The 20,529-nt window shown below is 42.0% G+C and overlaps 1 protein-coding gene across 1 annotated transcript; it reads right to left on the reverse strand.

The window, feature by feature from the left end:
- Positions 1 to 8,169: 8,169 nt before the first annotated feature.
- Positions 8,170 to 11,479, reverse strand: tnnc1a (troponin C type 1a (slow); the record flags this gene model as incomplete). The annotated part of the gene is made up of 6 exons (XM_083974724.1): positions 8,170 to 8,201; positions 8,347 to 8,483; positions 9,015 to 9,129; positions 9,731 to 9,877; positions 10,071 to 10,101; positions 11,456 to 11,479. The coding sequence occupies 6 exons, from the start codon at positions 11,477 to 11,479 to the stop codon at positions 8,170 to 8,172; spliced, it is 486 nt and encodes a 161-aa protein (XP_083830850.1).
- Positions 11,480 to 20,529: the final 9,050 nt, after the last annotated feature.

Here is a 20,529-nt window from a genome sequence, read left to right on the forward strand (position 1 = left end):
TTCCAGATTTGTTAAGTAGCTGTAAGAAATATGTGTTCCTCTTCTCCGAGCTTTCTCAGAACTATGTTTCATTCCATCTCCCTAAACGCTTGATTGGTTTGGTATTGTTTCTAGTTTGTCTGGGAGATTTATTCATATGTTCTTTGCCAAATGACAGAAAGATGATGCAGTGAATTCCCTTCCCTGAAGAAATTATCTCATGAACGGAAGCCAAGCTTTGTAAGGCAGGAAGAAAATAGGTGGTGGTGATGGGGGGGGGGGTTCTGGAGTTGATCTGTGTTGCAGTTCACGGTCCAATAACTGTCACTCTGTGGGATTTAATGACTTCAGTGCTGCGCTAAAACAGTTTTAGTTCTTAGCTCCTGCGCTGAGATGACTGACAATACTGTAGTGGGCTGAAAACTAAAATCTTCAACTTTCACAGCTGCACATGAAGAGACTTGCCTAGCAACACCTTGCAGTTGTGACAATAAAAGCTGTTGAGTGATGGGTTTTCCAGCATGACTGAACCTGGCTGGCCACATACCTGCAGGGTAAACCTGTGATTAGGTCTGAAAAGACACCCACGATAAGGCAGAGAGGCAATGGGTGGCTGCAATGCACAAAAGAAGAAAGAACAGTGCCTGAGGGACGATGGAAGTGAAAGCCATTAATCAGAGAGATCTTACCAGTAACTGGCACTGTACATTTACAGGATATCAGCACTACTGTACCAGAGTAATAAGCAATGATTTATATATTTGCACGCTGCCAAATACCAGTTTTTATGGCTGTTGCATAGCAGTCCTCAAACACTTATTTAGTCAGATATACAACGTGACTGCTCATGAGTGGGATTCCCTTGCAGCTGCTGCTCAGTGGTTTTTGGCACCATCTATTCCTCGCTGAAGGTCTCACCTGAGATTTAAGCATAGACTTCTAGGATTCTGTAATTATAAATCATCTGATGTGTTGCTGCCACTTTCAAAGGCAAAGTGTCCTGACAGCTGCTGTTTTCTCTTCTTACTAAGTTGTTCCAAAAAAAAAGGAAATGCTTTCTTGCTCATGTGAATAGAAATTACAGGGCCTGCTGTGAACTTTTTAAATGAAACCTTTGATGAGAAAAAAATGATAACTTCCATATTTAGAAATAGGATGTGTGCGTGTGTGTGTGTGTGTGTGAGAGAGAGAGAGAGAGAGAGAGAGAGAGAGAGAGAGAGAGAGAGAGAGAGAGAGAGAGAGAGAGAGAGAGAGAGAGAGAGAGAGAGAGAGAGAGAGAGAGAGAGAGAGAGAGAGAGAGAGAGAGAGAGAGAGAGAGAGAGAGAGAGAGAGAGAGAGCGAGAGAGAGAGAGAGAGAGCGAGAGAGCGCAAGAGATTTGCAGCTACAGTGTTGTGTGACAGATAAATGGAGTATTTCTGTCCTGTTGTGATCACTCATGAAGGGAAGCAGAGGCTAATGCAGTGCTTACTCAGCAGTAGTTTCTGGGGAAGCAGATGTGCATGAGACTGACAGGATTTTAGCTCAGGGTGGGGGTTATGTGTATTTGCAAGTATGCTTATTGTGTGTGTCTGAGAGACAGAGAGAGAGAGAGAGAGTCTGAGCCAAAGCCAGTGAGAGCTGGTTCACACCTGCTGTGGTTATAAGAACATACTTAGCATACTGAATGACTGACAATAATTTCACAGCTGCTTCTGATGCACAGTAACAGGAATAGTTCATTTATTCAGCTCTTCCATGCTGTTATTATTAGATGAGGACCAATTCACCTCATTGTCTCTGTGGAATTAATCAGTGCTTTTTCATTTCCATAATAGTAATAGTTCTAATAGTTATGACATTTGTTAAAGGGTCACTGTTATCCTATTACAGATGACTGTTTGGCCATCCTGCTGTAAAAGTCAATCTCATCTGAATAGCTACCATCTTTACTGCGGGGATTTTTTTTTTTTTTTTACTCCCAGTGGTCTCACTCGTGTTTGTGCACAGCAGATGTTCAGGGGCCAAGGAGAATAATCCAAATCTCGGTATTTGGCCGAATGCTGTGGCTGACATCATGTCACTGAGGAAGGGATGACCTCATGGATGCTGTGCCATCCTCTGAGGCACGCTCTCTCTGTTTTTGAGAAAAGGCCACTTCTTTTCGCATGTCCAGCAGCATAGGAATAAGTTTTACACTTGTTGCCCGAAATGATGACAAACCATTAAAAAAGAAAAACTTTCCTTTACTGCTACCATATTTATTTATGTGGGGAAGGCCTGAAGAAATACATTTAATCCTCAGAACCGTTAAGACACACTAATACTACGCACTTCCTGCTTCCCTGTATGTGTCATGGAATAAGCTCAGATCTCAAGTCAGACCTTCTCTTATAGATTCATAGAGGAAGAATATTTTGAATGGTGGTTTGTCAACCACAAGTAATTATAAAAAAAAATACTTCAAACCCAATGGTTTAATATCTTATTTGTCAGCTCTGATGATTCAGATGTCGGTTGTTGCGACATCCATCAAGTCATGCTAGACTTTCTGGCTATCTAACAGGAAGTATCTTATCTCTGCAGGAACTTACTCACTGATATACAATCTTTTCAAAACAGTCCTTGCAAAATCTCCCGACTCACTTGTGTGAAACATAAATCCTTTCGAACAGACATGTATGTTCTCTGACGAGGAAGAAAAGTGTGAGTTTTGGCAAAGGGAATAGTGGGTCATGTGTAAAGCAGAGCCACATGGAATTCTAGTGGCGGAGCGAGGCGGCCATCTGTTAATACCAGAAGTCTCTCATTTTGTGGCCAATTTCACCATCCGGTGATGTACAGTAGCCCGCGCTCACCAAGCCGGGGAACAAAGTGATATTTGTTTGCAGTTTAATCTGTGGCAAAGTGAATGAAAGGGAACATTCCTAGACCCAACACAAAGTAAAGGTCATCTGTCTGTCATGTGTTGTTGCTTGGGAACTACAGAGGGGGTCATGCTGGGAACTGTCTTGCTGTCTAGTATGCCATTCACACACAGCCATATGTGGCTAACAGTACAGCACTGGCAACAGTGCCAAAGCGCACATCTGAGCCTCAGGATGTGCTCATACAACATCAGTGAGCAAAAATGATGATGTCATGATGTCAACACATGGGACAGGGATCTCCAAGTGTCTGAGACTTGAACAACTCAAACAATTAGCAGGCCAAAGAATGTCTAAAACTAAATACATGCAGATTTATGTAGTGTAATGGAACTTAACTTACATTCATGTTTTCACATTCACGTCCATCAAACCAGCTGTAACCGCAGTTACAATACATATTAATAAACATCAAATAACCTTGGAAAATGAAAACAGTCTCTTCCATTGATGAGCCCACAGAGAATTGAGAGTGTGACTGCAATTTGAAGGAGAGTTTACCTTTCCATTTTGAGTTTCTTGAGCTGCTTCAGTGCATCTTTGAGGCAAACATGAATTCATACTTTAATCATACACATATAATACGTATTATCACTTTGAAATACAATATAGTGTTGTCAAAATAACCACGCAGTTATCTGCAAATAACAGATCCACCTTAAGGTCCTTCAATACAAATTCCAATTCCAAAACAATTCCTATATTCATATTTATTATTATGGGAAGAAGCGCATAACAAATACTTTTAATGGTACTTGTAATTTCAATGCAGAAATGACTTTTTTAGCACCAACATCGTACTAGTATTCCTCCTCATGCTAAGTAAATGACCTCAATAGCCTAATTCTTCTGCCATCTTATGCACAAATTTCCTTTTTTGAAAGTGGTAAAAATAGATAAACCCTCCAGTGGTACATTAAAACAAAACAATCGCTGTTATTCATTTGAATCAATGAATAGTTATTGTGGAATTTGTGAATTCTGTGTCTTGTAGTCTTGCTGTTCTATGGGCCATTATGGCCGAGCAGTGCAGAAACAGTACTTCAGTGTTCTCAGCACCACAAGTGGGATGGAGCATCATGATACAATATTCTGTCTGTTCAAATTTGATTTGCAGTCCTTCCACTCTCTCTTTGTCTAAGGCGTTCCACTTCCTCGTTGTGTATTTATGGCAACAAAAACAACCTGCCAACCTCTCCAAAATCATCAAAGTTTCTGATCTTATTCAGAATATGATCATTCATATGAAACAAAACCGATTGCTTCCTTTTGTTTTAAGTGAGAGAAAAATCAAAAATCCTCCTCCTTTTAACCTTTAGACGCAGACTCTTTATAGCACCACCAAACATTGTAAATATCTGTCACATAACTAAATTTGATAAAAGCTGACTATGTAGTTAGAGATTTTGGGAGCATGTACTCATATATATATTTGATGCTGTAGTGAAAGCTAAATGAGACATTTCTAGAGACTGGTCTGTGATATTTGGCACTGGCTGACTTTCAAGATCATGTGATGTAGTGAAGCAAGAAAAACAGGAATCCTCTAAACCCAAAAGCCCGCTGGCTTCAAATGAAGTCTGAATGTGTGGGTGGCAGAGAGATGGTATGAGTAGTTAACGCCTTCTAAACTCTAAACGGGGTATTCCTCGCTCGTCCGGGGATTTTATACATCTATAAATCATACTGAAGGGGTTATGAAAACATCGCACTGTCGGCGTAGCTTAGTAACACAGTTTTAGGACAATTTCATGGTGGATCATGACTCTTGTGGATCTAATGGTTTGAAACGGATGATTTATTAATCAATAAAGCAGTGGAGCAGTGTGTGTGTGGGTGTGTGCTTGTGTACCTATCCAACAGGGGACCTCCCAGTAGTTACACACTCCAACTGTGGACTGGTGATATGTTGCAGCTAAATGTGAGCCACTCATGGTGTTCATTCACATAACCCCCTCAAACTATTGTTGTTCATCCAGCACTTAAAGGAGAGAGTGCAAATAGTGCATAACTAAATAACAGGCTTGTTCCTTTGCTCATTTGGACTGGATGAAGAGGCTCAGCAAATTTCTGAAGTCGAACAACCAAAGGCTCTCATTAACATGTTCAGTAGCCAATCAAATGGTGCCAGGGGTTTTAGAAGTGATATCTTGAGGTTTCAGGGTGAATTCTTGGATACCTTGCTGAAATTTGATGTCTGACTTTCAAAAGATGGACTTTAGATGTCTAAGAGAGGCCGCTCTAATGGTCCTGACCAACTAGCTCAAGGAGCCAGAGGTCTAATGAGATGTCAGGATGTCAAATGTTCAGTCACTGTGGATCCAAATCAAACGCTCCAAGAAATAAACCACCATCAAGTGTGCCTGGTCAAATTGTTTGTGGTATTCGAAGACCACCATGTTTTTAAAGCCTGTATGAATACATGAAGTAAACACTCAATATCTCCAGTGTCTTGAAACCCCTTTTTTCTTTTCTTCCCTGTTCTCTTTTTTATTTTTTCAAAGTGACAGCAAAAAGTCCACACTTGGCCGCTGTAGTGTGACAGTTCGCTGTTTGTAGGGTAGGAATGTATAGCCTCTCTCCTCCCCTCGGTGTATGTGTGTGTGCACTATATACGGCTCTATTTCCGCCTGACTCATACTTATCCAATGGAGTAACCCTGCATAGACACACATACACACACTGGTAGAATAAAAATGAATGAAGTCAGTTACATAATATCGATAACTTACTATTACCTATGCAGATCCCCTCTTATCTCAGGCATTTCAAGCGCCAGTGTTACAGGGAGGTGAGTGTCACACACACAAAAGGGAAACAGGTCTTGCAGTGGCTTATGTTGTCCCTGAAGTCCACATTACCAAAGGTGGTTCATAAACCGCAGTGTGTTAATAACAGCAGGCATGAGTCATCAGGCCTGTCTTACGTAACTGCGTCACTTCTCCACCCAACTTGCTGCTAGTATGCCACACCCCATATTCATTCACACACTGCTCTGCTGCTGCCCAGCCTCCCATTGATGGCGGGGAGAGCACTACTCATCCTGTTCCACGCTGCAGACAGCAGCTTAGAGTTTTTTTTTTTTTCAAACCCAGGCAGCAGAGCAGTCTAATCTGTGTGATAAAAAACCAACACATCAAATTTTAACGTGATATCTTTTCGTCTCATATTATCCCTCGGTCTTAATGCACTATTTTTGGACTGGAGATAGTCTAAGTGTAGAAGGTACAGCTGATGTAGTGTGTTATATTTGTTAGACAGTTAATATCAGTCTGGCAGAGCAGCTGTGCTTCACTGCTGATTGGGCTTTAGAGTCCCATAAGTAACACGGACCACAGGGACTGAATAGAGCTAACAGGACCCTCAGGGAGATGGAGAGAGATGGAGGGAGGTGGGGAGGCCTCAGCCAGTCAGTCAGGCCACTGACGTCACCTGCTCGCACAAAATACAGTTGTTCCCATTGCCTTTAATGAAACTGCAGAAGAGCTCAGAGTTATTATTTAAAGTTGGTCTTTCAATATATGTGTCAAATACTAAAATCAACTAATATTGTAGCCTATTTATGATCATTGTCAAAGAACATTTTAGTCACTGAAATATACTGTAGATCATTAACAACTTTACATCCTGAATAGATTTGTGTTTTTAAAGGAAAGTTGGGTATTACCTGTCTGCTGTGAAATCTCTGCATCTGCTGGTTCCTGTAACTGACCCAGACCAAGAGATAAGATTGTGCTTTCCTACTGACATCAAGTGGCCACAGTGCTAACTGCATAGCTTCTCTGCTACTATAACTGAGCTTCTTCACCTGGTAGAGATATTTCACACAGCTAACAGAAACAAATCCGGATGTTGTGACTGTGTTTTGTTCGGGAATTCCTCTGAATGCAGCACAAGGATCTAAAATCACTGGCGGGGAAAAATGAAAAGCCTCATCACTCTGATCAGCCGTCACACTAACACGTGTGTGAGAATTAAACCTGTTTAACAATAGAAGTGTTATCTCTTTGTAGTTGAACACTACTCTTTATATGGACAAAGGCATCTGATTGTCAACTGGTGTCGGTCAATCCAGATCCCCTAACATGGGCACTAACATGATTAGACATAAATAGCTCCCGTCCCAATAGACTGTGTAACAAGATATGTACACGACAACTATGTGAATTGTTGACATGCCGCAGACAAAAGCCACTATAGAAAACAAATTACACACATAAATCAAAATTAGGTCGGACGGCTCAGTTTCACACAAAAGTATCATGTTTTGATATGACAGCAGTCATTATTCAGGCCTCCTCAGCTTGTTTACTTACAGGAGGCCGTGTACACTGTGGAATGAAATAATAAAATAAGTGTTTGGTTCACAGTAAAACAAATGCTGATTGAGTCACAACACACCAAAGATACAATACACGGATGGGATTATGTTTTTGAGCTGTTTCCACAAATAATAATATTAAACCTGTTAAAAAAAAAAAAAAAAAAACTGACCCCGAGGGTGGAACAGCATGTCTGCAGAATTCATTGAGCCAAACACATTTGTGTGAAAACATCAACAGTACATTTTTTCAGACAAAATGAAAAATTGCTAAAAAGTGACTGCTTTGACAATTGCACCTTGTTTATTACATGTGCACACATTCCAAAGAGACTTTTTCATGTCGAAATATGCAGACGCTCTTGACATTTCAGGGACATGAGAGAGGAGTAAAAAGTCCTGAGGGTATCCGAAACTGTATGTGCACTTCATTACATGCACGGTATCCAGACTGCATCCAAGAGGCCGACATTGCTTGAAAGGTATGATTACTCTACCAGAGTCCATGGTGTAAAACAATGTTGACTCATGGATACATTCTGCTGGCGTGCACACATACATTTTCTGCACAGAGAAAACAATATCAGCCTCTCAGTAAGAAGATTTGTAAACTGGCTGTGGCACTTCAGAGATAAGATAAGCCGGAAACAAACATTCAAGTTGATCAGCCAAACTGTTATGCTTTATGTCCCCTCTAGAAAATGAGAAAAGAAAAGTAATTTGAATACATTTACACAAATTCAGTATACGTGGGCACCAAAAAGTAGTTACAGTCTGTATTTACAACAATGCAAGAGATGGTAGAAAAATACAGAAACATTCAGATGCGGTATTTGACTAAATCTTGCAAAGTCGTTCCAAGGATCTCTCAGTGGCATCCAAAGTCAGCTTCCAGTTCTCCACAGATGACCGTGGAGTCACGGGGAAATACAAAAATAACACTCTGGATCTTCTCTTGTGCAGGATTACTCCACTCCTTTCATGAACTCCAAGAACTCTGTGAAATTCAGGGAGACACATCGGTTGGCAAATAGCGACTATTTTTGTGGGATGAATGATAAATTATAGAAAAATGAAACGTTAGAGCGTTTGCTCTACATAACCATTTCACCAAGTCTCTTTTATCAGCTGGAACTCCTCACCATCATAGTCAATTTTGCCGTCGTTGTTCTTGTCCCCGTCTTTCATCAGCTCCTCGATGTCATCCTCAGTAATTGCCTCTCCTGTAGACTCCAGCATCATTTTCAGCTCATCCAGGTCAATGTAACCATCTGTGTTCCTGCACAATCAAAGGGGTGAAAATGCATTATTTGTACACAGCACACCAAAATTAAGCTTTACAGATGGCAGTGGAGGAGGTGGTGCGTTTGTGGTGTGTGACAAGTGACTGATCATATCCTGAAGTTTTGAATGTTTGAGAACCATCAGTGTGAGGGGAGAAAAAAAGTATTGCTGGTGTCTGCTTTGATGCTCAGACGAGGTGTCTGGCTTACATGGAGTGGGTGTTTGAAATATTCTGTGCTGTCAAAAAGGATTATGGAGCAGACTACATGCTGTACTATGCGGAGCTACTTGGCATTTTGTCAGTACACATAATTGCACATAGGGAACATACTTTGTTGGAGCCACACTTAGAGGAGCAATTTGATTGTGGTAATTTAACTTGTTTATATATTTTGTCAAGCCTATCATTTAGTTTTTTTTTGTTTGTTTTTTTTACATCAGATTGTACCGATAAGCTGCTCTCAAGGCTTTGATGCTTTGGATTCAATTAGACAAACTAGAGACAATGTTAAAACATGAAACTCACTTGTCAAACATGCGAAACAGCTCAGCCAGCTCCTCCTCTGTCTTCCCCTTGCTGTCGTCCTTCATGCACCTCACCATCATGACCAGGAACTCGTCAAAATCCACCGTGCCACTTCCTGCACACACACATACACACAAGGTGCCTCATCACATCGTTTCGCTCCACACTGGATGTAATTTTGTTTCATTTAACCTCTCATTAAAGGCCCAGTCTGTGAGCACATTGCATCAATATGAACCACATTGGAGGCTGCAAAAACGTATTCACTGATTGAAAGTGCTTTTAATACAAAGCCGCAAACAGCATCTAAGTAAAACAAATTATTTCTGATTCATCATTTAACACAAATACTGATTATTTATGTGTCTTTTGTAGCTTAGGTTCTTTAGAAACAAACATGGCATACCCACTGAAGCTTTATGGAACAAATTCATGTTCTGTTTCATCATTACATCACAGAGAAAATTCAAGACGACTTGGGCTTCATCTGATATGCATTTCCCTTTAATCCAGCGAGACACGTCTTGTCATATTTAAGATCCACGACCATCATTTGACATTAAGTTGAGAGCCTTTGAACTACACTTGTCTGCACAGCACGATTGTGCAATGATGGACGTGCCAGCGGGTCGGTGGGGATGAAGAGGTCAACAACAACAATCAACCGCTCATTTCGCCTCATGTACTGTAGTGCTGTATATAGTGTTTTGATTTACCGTCTTCATCCACTTCGTCAATCATCTCCTGCAGCTCCTCTGGCGTGGGGTTCTGGCCGAGCATCCTCATCACCTTCCCCAGCTCCTTGGTGCTGATGCAGCCGTCCTCTGCATCCTGTACGAAGATGTCAAAGGCGGCCTTGAACTCTGCAACACCACAGCAGCACATCGGAAAACAACCCAGTGTTACAACACGTTACGGGCCTGCACAGGGTGAGCAACACCATGCATGATGTACAGTAAAGATGAAATGTGATTCATATATGAACAAGCACATTTTAAAAGTTGATGACAGGCCTTAAAGCAACAAGGTGGTGAGACATAGTTGATATGAACGCACCATTTTTCTGTTCATCTGTCAGCTGCTCAACCTGTAAAAGACAAAAAATTATTACTTGTTAATTGATGACAAAACAGAGAACTATACATTTTCTGCACTTTCTCAACTACTTTTTGGTAAAATGTGTTTGTTTTTGTCAATTTGTTAGCCACAGTTATTGAAGCTGCCTAATATTTACAGAGGTAGTGCCGTAGCTTTGGACTCAGATATCTTGAATTATAAAGTGTGAAACCAGCCTCAGGACAAATATTATCTGTGTTTTGATAACTTTTCAGCCAGCAAAGGTAATTTATTTGGTGACCACAGACTGGGCCATCCCTGACACAGAACCTATATATCATGTATGAGAGCCAGTTAGAGGAAGAGTTAAAAATAAACAGACAGGAGGATCAGGAACCACAGATAAAGGACACAATACACAGTGCTTTAAATTAGCATAGCTGTGGATCTGGCCCAACAATGGAACAGTAATCCTGGAAAAGCTACCACGAATGAGAGAGGGAGACAGGTGCTTATGTAAGAGTTATTGTCTGTCGTCTACTATAAATTAAACACACACACATGTAGACACACTCATAACACATACTCCACTGGTGATGATATATGAAAAACATCTATCTAAGCAAACACATGTAATGTACATTCCTGTGTGTTTTTACTGTCTCGGCTGCACCGCTCACTGGGGATGTTGGAGCTGACGGAGCAGCCAGCTGACCATACAGGCTGAGGTGGACAGACAGCCACACAGCTCTCTGACTCATAGATAATGCTGGAATTCAGCCGTGGGGGGGTTTATCTAAACCTGAAGTCCTTCTCTGGCACCAGAGGACCACGGACGCAGAAGTGTCTCATCAACTGGCCAAAATTAGCCATTTGAAGTAGCGACTGCTCCATTTGAAGTCATGAGTGAAGGAGCCGAGCGGATCAGGGACCTGTCCTGTCGGTGACCTCCTGAGTGGCTCCTATCAGCTCTGATAGGGCTGAAGTAGGAGAACATCTAAGAGACGAATATGGTGTCAAGGCTCTTTTGGCATCAGCAGGTGATGGAAGCTGTGTGCTGTGCAAGGCCCATCAACAGGGATTTGTCAACCATTCAAGTAATGTCAGATGTCAGTTGGACAAACTAATGAGGAAGCCTTTTTTTTTTACACAACAAATATATACACAAGCGCTAAAAAATTCCTTGTTATAACGCATATTTAAATGGGACTGACAGTCTTTCTTTTTAATGTAAATCATTGCTTTTTTGTCAGTAACAGTAAATGTTACAGATTATGGTTCATGATTCAAAGCAGCGTCACTCGTACACCAGATTTAGTTCACACACAGATTTTTAGTGAGCAGCTTCACACTTTCAGCTCATTGAGTTGCGAGAGAGGACATACCGCTGCCTTGTAGATGTCGTTCATGTTGGAGGCTCGTCTGCTGCCTGTCCTGACGGCGTCCTGGCACAGAGGAAGGAGGTACTGTCCAGATCAGGGCAGGACGCTGGCCTCATCCTGAGAGGGTTTTATAGCTAGAGTCTGGCGCTGTCTGGCCCCTCCCCAGGGTAAACCAGCTTCCCCTCTGTTTGTGCCTCAGCGTGTGTCCACAAATGTGTGTTTGTGTATGTGTGTCATTTGGCCAATCTGTCACAATCACCAGGCTCAGATAAAAATGCAGCAGCTCTTAGGGGGCATACTTTGGAATGGAATGAAGTGAAGAGGGGGGAGGCGGAGGAAGCATGCGTGGTGTGGTGAAGCCTAATCTCCAGGGAGGGGGCTATAGAGACACTCAACATTCCTCTAGACCTGGACCAGAGACGCAGAGGGCTCAGGAGGCTGTGCGTGTGAGAGTGTGTGTGTCTGCAGGGCGGGGGTGGCAGAGGAGGTAAGAGGGTGGAGGCCAGGATGAGAGCGACACAGACTACAGCCAGCTGGAAGAGAAAGGGGAGGAGAGAGAGAAAAAAAGAAGGAGCATTCAGAAAGTTAAAAAACAAAACAAAATAAAACAGAATATACCGACAGGTGTGTGTATGTGCAGTATAGCAGACATTTTGGCTTATCATCGTAGGAAAAGCACAGGTGTAAGTGAGAACATTAGTGATGGCTCCATTCCATTTAAGGCTTCTAGGGAGGCATGCCAGTGCAACACGCCAGGGCCCTGGGCCTGGAACAGCAAACTGGAATCAAGCCATTGTTAATGTTGTTCATACCACCTGGGCTTCTAGTGCTAAAACCTGCAAATGTACCCGCTGTGAAAATAGGTAAGGTAAATTGGTTCCTCTGCAGCTGAAAACCAGAGGCATTTTCAGTTTTTTTGCAAAATAAACAAGAGAACCAAAAGGATAAAAAATATATATTGTCTCACTTACTTTCAATGGTTTTGAGGTTTATGCCTCAACCCTGATACAAAGGAAGTGAATGGGATTATATTTCTGTGTTTTGGTGTTGTAGCACCGATGAACAGAAAATACAGTTCACTAAGGACATGCCACAGCTCTGTGACATTGCTGTGAACAATTTCCACTGGAAGTACTTTCTGCTGAAAATGAAAACCCTCTGGTTGGTAGATGATCCAGATTAATGACCACGGTGCTGGTTGAAAAAGATCATGATAATGAATTTTTATTAAATCTATAATATAAAAGGATTGTGTGAAGACAGACCTTAGAGACAGCCATCTATAAAAGCAGTGAGTAATACAGTTAGAAAGCATTTATTCAGATTACATGCACAATTATACTGAAATAATGCACGTTAGATTTCTCCTGTGAGCAACACAACTCAGGCAGTTCCCACTCTGCATGATTGATGAAGACTTTAAATCCTAACCTTCTCGTGAGACATGCATTTAGTCAGCAGAGGGTGCTGTTCACTACATATCCACTAAATTAAATTGTTGCGCAAGGCTGCCTCCGGATATCCAATTTATCAACAGTGGGGTAGGTGAGAAATCTGGGTCAAACAAACCAAACACTTGCAGACACATTCAAATTGAATTGTACACAGCACAAGATTTTGCAGCATTTGAAAAAAAAAAGAAAAAAGTATTTCCACGTTCTTTCAAAAACAAGGCCATCTCCATCACTTGACTGTGTGATTCACACACACGTGCTCTCTCAAAAAGCTCACACAAACACACACACACACATTCATGCATGCACGCACACACACACACACAGAGCATGCTGTGGCAGGCATTCTAAGTGACGAGTGATCATGCTGCTTTATAATGGGATGCTAATGGGGACTGGCACAGCTTACAAGCATCATACAGCCAGAGAGAGGGAGCTCGCACTGAACAACATACATGTCGTACTCTTACAAAGACACAGACACAGATCCCCTGACAAAGACCTCACATCAGTGCACATCAGTCACTTTGCACAGGTTGTACCTCCATGGAAATAGAGAGGCGGCAGGGTGGAGAGGGGTTAGGGATGGAGGCAAAAATGATTCTGTACCCATTGTCCTTGCCTGTTCTCTCAGTCATTCGTCAAAATTTCATAATCAGAACACACAGCGCTGTGTTGTAGCCTACGTTGCTGCTGGAATTCGGAACAGAAATGAGTCGTCATCAGTGGCACTGACTCCATCAGCTGAAACCCAAAGCATACTGATGAGTCTCCATGGTCAGCCAGACAGATTCACTTGGAGAGCAGAGTGCAGTCTGGTGGGTGCCAAGAGTGATGATGAGCTCTGCAGGGGGCACTAGTTTCTAATGTAAAGCTTTTGTGAGCGTGCACAAACACACATGCACATGCACATGCACACGCACACATACACACGTGCTGTTGAACCAAAGACTGGCACGCACATCAAAGAAAGCATATGGAGTGCTGTTTCATTGGAGCTCTCCACCAATTTCCTCTTACAGAGGAAGGCTGACGAAAGAGCCAGCCATCTCCTCCACACAGCGCAATCAGACAGCGCATCTCAAATCCACAATTCACCGCACACCGCTTTTTGAGGGGTTGCCATAGAAACTCTGCTGGGTAGTAGCGGACAGAAAATGAGAGGAGATGAGCGGGGCTATTTCCCCCTCCACCTCCTTCTCTGCCTCCCTGCCACCACATTTTGTCCTCGGAGTGACTGTATTTATTTGCTATTCTTTGCCTCCCATACGCATACATGCACACATCAAAATTGAATATGTGGAGGGGGGTCACAATTAGGGTTAACAGTGGTTATTTGTGCACCAGAGCCATTCATGCAAATTAGCTAAACACACAGGTCCAAATGATTATATTTCACATCTCACAGTGCTTCAGTTCTTTTCTATACCTGCATCCGAGCAGGTTATGTGTAATGTTGTGAAGTTGCAAAGGCATTTACATTGTGCTTGTAAATCCTGCTTAACATAATAATAGCTGTCTGTCTGACTTCTCATTACTTGAAGGGCTTCATTTCAATCGTCAGCCATTTTTACACTCCTACAGAAAACATTATAGATTCCGAGTATGCAATATGTCAAAATGCCCGAGGTGTAACATCTCATGCTGGCAGAACTGAATCAGCTGGACTACATTTGTGAAGATCTACTACTATGCACAGCATACATCGTGTCAATTTAAATACTTGTGTGATACAATGATTGGGTTGACGTGCAGCTGAGCTCGAAACATAGGTCCTCCGCTCTCTCCTCCTCCTCCTCCCCTCTGTGTCCTCACCTCCTTGATTGCTGAGGGGAGGAGGGGAGCTGAGCCTGTCAGCCCCTTTCTTTCTCTCAATTCTTTCCTCCCTTCTTCTCTCTGTCTATTTCTCTCCTTCCATCTATCTCTCTGCCTCCTTTCATTGATGTCCAACCTGTCAGCAGCTCCTGTTGTGGCAGGCTGTGAATGCTCTGCATGTCATTGAATGATACACAGTGCTTTTTCTCCACTATGAAAGCATCTCTGTCTGTGCACCCACTGCTTTAGAAGCCCACTTTCTCATCAGTGACAGCGTCTAACCCAAATTGAGGGATTTGACTCTTTGAGATGAGGGAGAGGGAAGTCTTCGCTTGTCTTCACTGTGCTCAGTGGTTTCCTCTCTGAAACTCTTTAGGCTGGTGCACTTGGCGTAACGCAGTGTTCCTTACATCAGAGCTCTAATGAGCCAGTGGCCACATTAGCTACAGTGCCGATAAAGCCACGCGCTAACTTTCTGCCAGGGGGCAGCGTTTTCCAGTCCACTGGACCACCAAGTCGCCTGCCACCCTTTCTACCCGAACTCAACCCCCCCCACCCCCCCCATTCTCCAACCTCTTTAATAGTGTGTGAGACACCCAGAAAAGATTTCCTTTCAGATGTATGGCAGAGAAAGTTCCCTTCAAGCAAGAGAGGAAATGTGTTTCTCTTGTGTGGCAGCAAAAGGAGCGGTCAAGATTCTGTTTTGGGATTAATCATCGAACAAGTTTTGCAGTGGTCATGCTAAAAAAGATGAAATTGGTGAAATCAGAATATTAATTTTGAAGCTCTTCCTATTCCTATATCGTTAACACTGAGTCAGTAAAGTGCCGTAACTATTTATGAAGACAGAAATAAATAAACTGGCAAATTTCCTTGCAGAAATTTTGAGGGTGCCATGGGGGGCGCTGCCGGGGTGTGATACAGTATATGTCAACATTGGAATCAAACCCACAACCCTGACATCAGGAGTCACACGTTGTATTGACAGGACTAATCAGACAGACACTTGATCTCTGAACATTGACATGAAGGAGCGGTTAATCTGTGCGTATTTGTGTGAGTGTGTGTGTATGTGTTGGTCTTTGACAGTAGAGAACGTGATAAACATCACCATTTAAACATCCAAGATATTCCTAATAATCTGATTTATGACACCTGTGTTTCAGAGTACCTGCCTAAAAAGACAGCAGACAAGCTGGCGGATGGGAGCCTGCCGCCATCTCATCTCCCGTCTCTGAAGGAGACGGTGGAGGGCTCAACATAGCTGGATAGGTCAGTGGGTAATGCCACTGATTTTGGATTTGGGGGTGGGGGGTATGAATCCCAAACAACCTCTCCCACTCTAGCTGATGATTCTGAACTGAAGAATCTGTGCAATACACACTAATTTCCAAATTCTCCAAAATTGATCAAGATCATTGAACAGTAATTGATCAGAGGGCTGAACACAGCCAGCTGGATAGGTCAGTGGGTAATGACACTGAATGTGGAATGGGAGGCTGGGGTTTGAATCCCAGTCAGGGCGGTGTGGCCATTTGACTACTCTATTGCAGTAGAGGAAGAGTTTGTTATTGCTGAGGCCGATCACTGGTTTCGTTTGGTTTGGTTTGGTCTGGGTTGTGTGTCCTGCATGTTAAAGACCTGCCCAAAGAGACAGGCGGCCTCGGGCTCAGCCATGTGTTGCATTTTTGACATTCTTAATTGATTGATATTCAAGGAATCCAATAAATAGATTTTCCCTATCAAAATAATCAAACTGATAATCACATAATATGCCTCTGTAATATCGTAAAGCATGAAAGCACAGCTTCATTGCAATAGCCTACATATCTTTTGAACTTCCCCCCAAAAGGCTGACACAACATGACAATACCAGAACAGATGGACTGCTGACTCAGAGTAAGACAAAAATAAGAAGCATCTCGCTCAGCAATACCCTAAATCATTGACATTGTTCTTGTGGACAAAAAGTGGTATATATACCAAAGGGACCTAAAGGACCATAACTGTGTCTCTCTTGTTATTTTATATTCATTGTTATATAATTAAACTGCATCTTCTAAAAACATGTATACAATATCAATCAAACTATCAGTTTGGTGGATCAACAGGAAAATGTATAATCTGCTTTGAAACAAGAGATTCATCTTCTCCAAATACTAACCTTAATTTAAGTATAACTATTGAATAAAGTCATGCTTTCAAAGAATAACATAAAGCCTCCAGATTTAATTGTTTTAACCCACCATGTCCAGAATCAGTATAAAAACTTATCTTTTTATTGTTCCTGGTTTGTAACTCCAGCTATTTTAAAGTCTTCTGTTCACTTCAAAACTTGAAGACAGACTGTGATGGAATTAACAGAGACATGAATAGATGAATAAACTATAGCACAACCAAAGACCGACTTACAGATAAAACTTCAGTTAAAAGTCTAAGAACTCGTATCATTTTACAGTCCTCGGCTCTAACTCAACCAATTAAGGATTTCTCAATATTACAAAACCCTGAAGCCTTTCAAAATAAAACCCAAACAAATCAGAGGCTGTCTCCAAATCAGCAGTAAGAAATAACCCAGTGTTTTTACTAAGTTAAGTCTTCCCCACCATCTCACCCAACTCAACAGCTCGGCCCCACTCTTTCCCCAAAACAGTGTCCAAATCATACAATCTTATACGCGAAAATGGTGTTTGTAATGGCCACATTGTCACACATTATGACTAGCGCACATGTCCAATAACAAAGCACCTTTGTGGTTTAGATCAGGGAGATTGTTCCTCCTGATCATGCCCCTCCAGATTCCTCTGTTGTTGGACACATGTTAGCTGAAGTCCCCTATAGCAAAACTATAGAACCCTAATTGTCCTATAATAGAGCCCCAGGTGGAAACCTACCACCCAGAGACTTCAAGAAGGCCTGGTACTACGAGCTGCTGTTGGTTGCAAAAACGCACACAACAGTCAGAACCTTCCCCTGAGCGACCCTCAGCTGCATCGCCTGTCCCTGCATGCACACACACCCATTTTAGATTTGTCAGTGCCTCTGCCTTCTCCTCTTCCCCTCAAATAACTGCTCTCTGAAATGGAATCTGAGGGCCCTCAGGGTGTCTGACAAATTTTCAGACATTCCTAAGTAAAACGAACAGTGGTATAAGTTAGCTCTGTTGAGAGCATATTGAGAGAGAGTGGGTCACAGATTCACTCCTCCAGCTTCTATCAACCCTCTTTTTTAGCTGCCGCTTGCTTTTTCTGAGCTGAATCAAAGTTTAAGCTCCACACTGAGATTCTGGAGAATGATGGTGGAAAACCTCCTTACTCATCATGTAGCAACATTAATATATTGAGTGACCTTTTCTTATTAAACATATCAAATATTATGTGAACAGACTTATTAATTAATATAAGCAGCACTGAATGGTACATGAAGACCACTATTGGAGAATGCATGGCAGTATAGATCCATTGTGATGTTATTTCTTTTGTCAGAATCATACTTTGGAAAAGTGCAGTTTCTATGAATAAAAATGTAGCTAATAGAAATGTCACCAACCATTGGAAGGATTAGCATGAAATTATACTGTATAGTACAGGTGCAAATGTTCCCTTTCAGAGTGACCTGACTTTGGCACCACCAGCAGGTCGAAGTTTTCACTGTTGCACCACTCTGACATTCATGGTTCCCAGACCTGTATGCCAATGACTTTGGTGAACATGTACTTTTCCTCTTGCAATACCAGCAGGTTGGCAATTGTTGGTCAGGGTGAAATTGTGATCCCCTCACTTTTCATCAAGCATTATCCTCAGGTCTACTAATGATTAATAATTAATGACATTCACATCAGTTTCCAATGCATTTTGGATTGCTGCTAATTTTGCTAACATACAAACAAACAAAAACAATAACAAAAAACACACATAGGCTATTGGACATTGTTCACATCATATCTGTTAAACATAACCATGTTAACATTGTCACTGTGAGCATGTTTGACTGCTGATTTAGCTAAATTAAATAAAGCACAGCCTCACGGAGCCGCTAAGGTTCTGCCACGGTATCTCTGTCCTGGTATTTGCTGTTGGCTGGCACTGATCTGTGCTCTGTGTGCTGTGTCCAAGAGAAAAATGTTTTGAAATGGCTTTGTAGCTGAGATATTGTTGGAACAGACTGTCAGCATTAAAAGCTGCTGCAGGTGAGATTCTGTGTCACATGAACACCCATATAATCAGCTTAAATCATAAAGTGGGGAAACTGCAGAGGAAAGTGTATCATTCCTATTAAATTATCAATGTTGTTTTGGTTTCTCTGCTACAACAGAGATGTTTTCCCTAAGAATAATTGACTTGAGACAAGGTTAAGGCAAACAAGAGCGATAGAATCTGACCCTGATGTTAAAGTCTAATTTTTCAACCAAATTGTGCATTTCAGTGGAACCCACAAGTCAAATAGAGAGAGGGAATTGCAACTTTGGACGACTCCAGCTTTGCCCTCTGTGAGATATGGGTCCAGAAGTACAGTTTTATTTGTTATACAATTCATGAAACTGTCTGGGGATGAATGCCCTCCAGAGGCTCATTCATAAGATAAATTGGCCTGAAATTCATTGGTCCTGCAGACAGTCTGTGTCTCCCTTTGTATGTCTCTCTCTTCTCTCCCTTTCTCCCTCTCGCTCACTGTGGCTTTTCTGTGCAAACACACTCACACAAACTGTCACAAACACACGCCTGACAAACACGCACGTCTACTAATGCCCCCGTGTTCTTCTGTGTTATTCAGGGTTGCAGTACGTTCCGGCTAAAAGAGAGAGAGGGGGGAAAAAAACACCTTTGCATCTGTCTGCGTAGCTGAAGTCCAGCCTACGGCCTACTGGGCTTCAGTGAAGTGTGCTGTGATTTGACAAGGCCAGTGACGAGAGGCACTGTAAATATCCGGCCGTCATGTGACTCATTTCATGGCCTCAAGGAACCAACGAAAGGTCAATGTTTCCTGATGCCATTGCCAACAACTAAATTAAGTGACTTCATCTCTTGCTCATGCATCTGTTCCATTTAAGGAGATGGATACATTGGAGGTGTTGCATCACTCTGTTCATACACTGCAATGATAATCCTCATTTCTATCAGAACACACAACAAGCATCCATGCATGTACACAGATACACACATTGGGTTTGTTACACAAGCTCATCTGCTGTCTCTACATGTCTTTATATATGTACACCCAACACACACACACGCCGTTAGGCATGTGGCACGCACTCTCGACCTCTGGGTTCGTCTTCATGCCCGTCATGTCTGACAGTGACAGCAGTGTGTTAACACATCTCCATGGATTCTCTCATAAAGCAAATTGCGTTTCATGTTCTTTATCTTAACGCGGAGCAAAAGGTTAAAGAGTATAATTTAGCTCCGACACTAGTTACATACTAGAGAGAAAAGCTGCCTGAAATTAAAAGGGTTCATTCTGATGTGACTGCCGCTCAACTGTGAATGTGTCTCTGTCCTAAAATGGCTTTGGGGACTTAAATTTATCCAACACCCTTTACTTTTTTCTACCCTTTAGTGCCAGTGCATCCATTATCATCTACAAAGTCACCAAAACTTTTTTTGCTCTAATGAAGTCCACAGAAAATGTTACATATAAAGGAGAACAGAATCTAAAGTACGTGTCAAAGAAACAATCAAACATTAGATAGTTTGTTCAAAGGTTAAGTGAAGCTTTGGAAGAGAACCATAAGTACTGGATGTTTTAAAGCAAAGAGAAAATAGATGCTCACAAGTATCCAAGATAAATCCTGGACCTCTGTGATGC

The sequence above is a fragment of the Trachurus trachurus genome (assembly GCF_905171665.1).
Source record: "Trachurus trachurus genome assembly, chromosome: 7".
In the NCBI taxonomy this organism is placed as follows: Eukaryota; Metazoa; Chordata; class Actinopteri; order Carangiformes; family Carangidae; genus Trachurus; species Trachurus trachurus.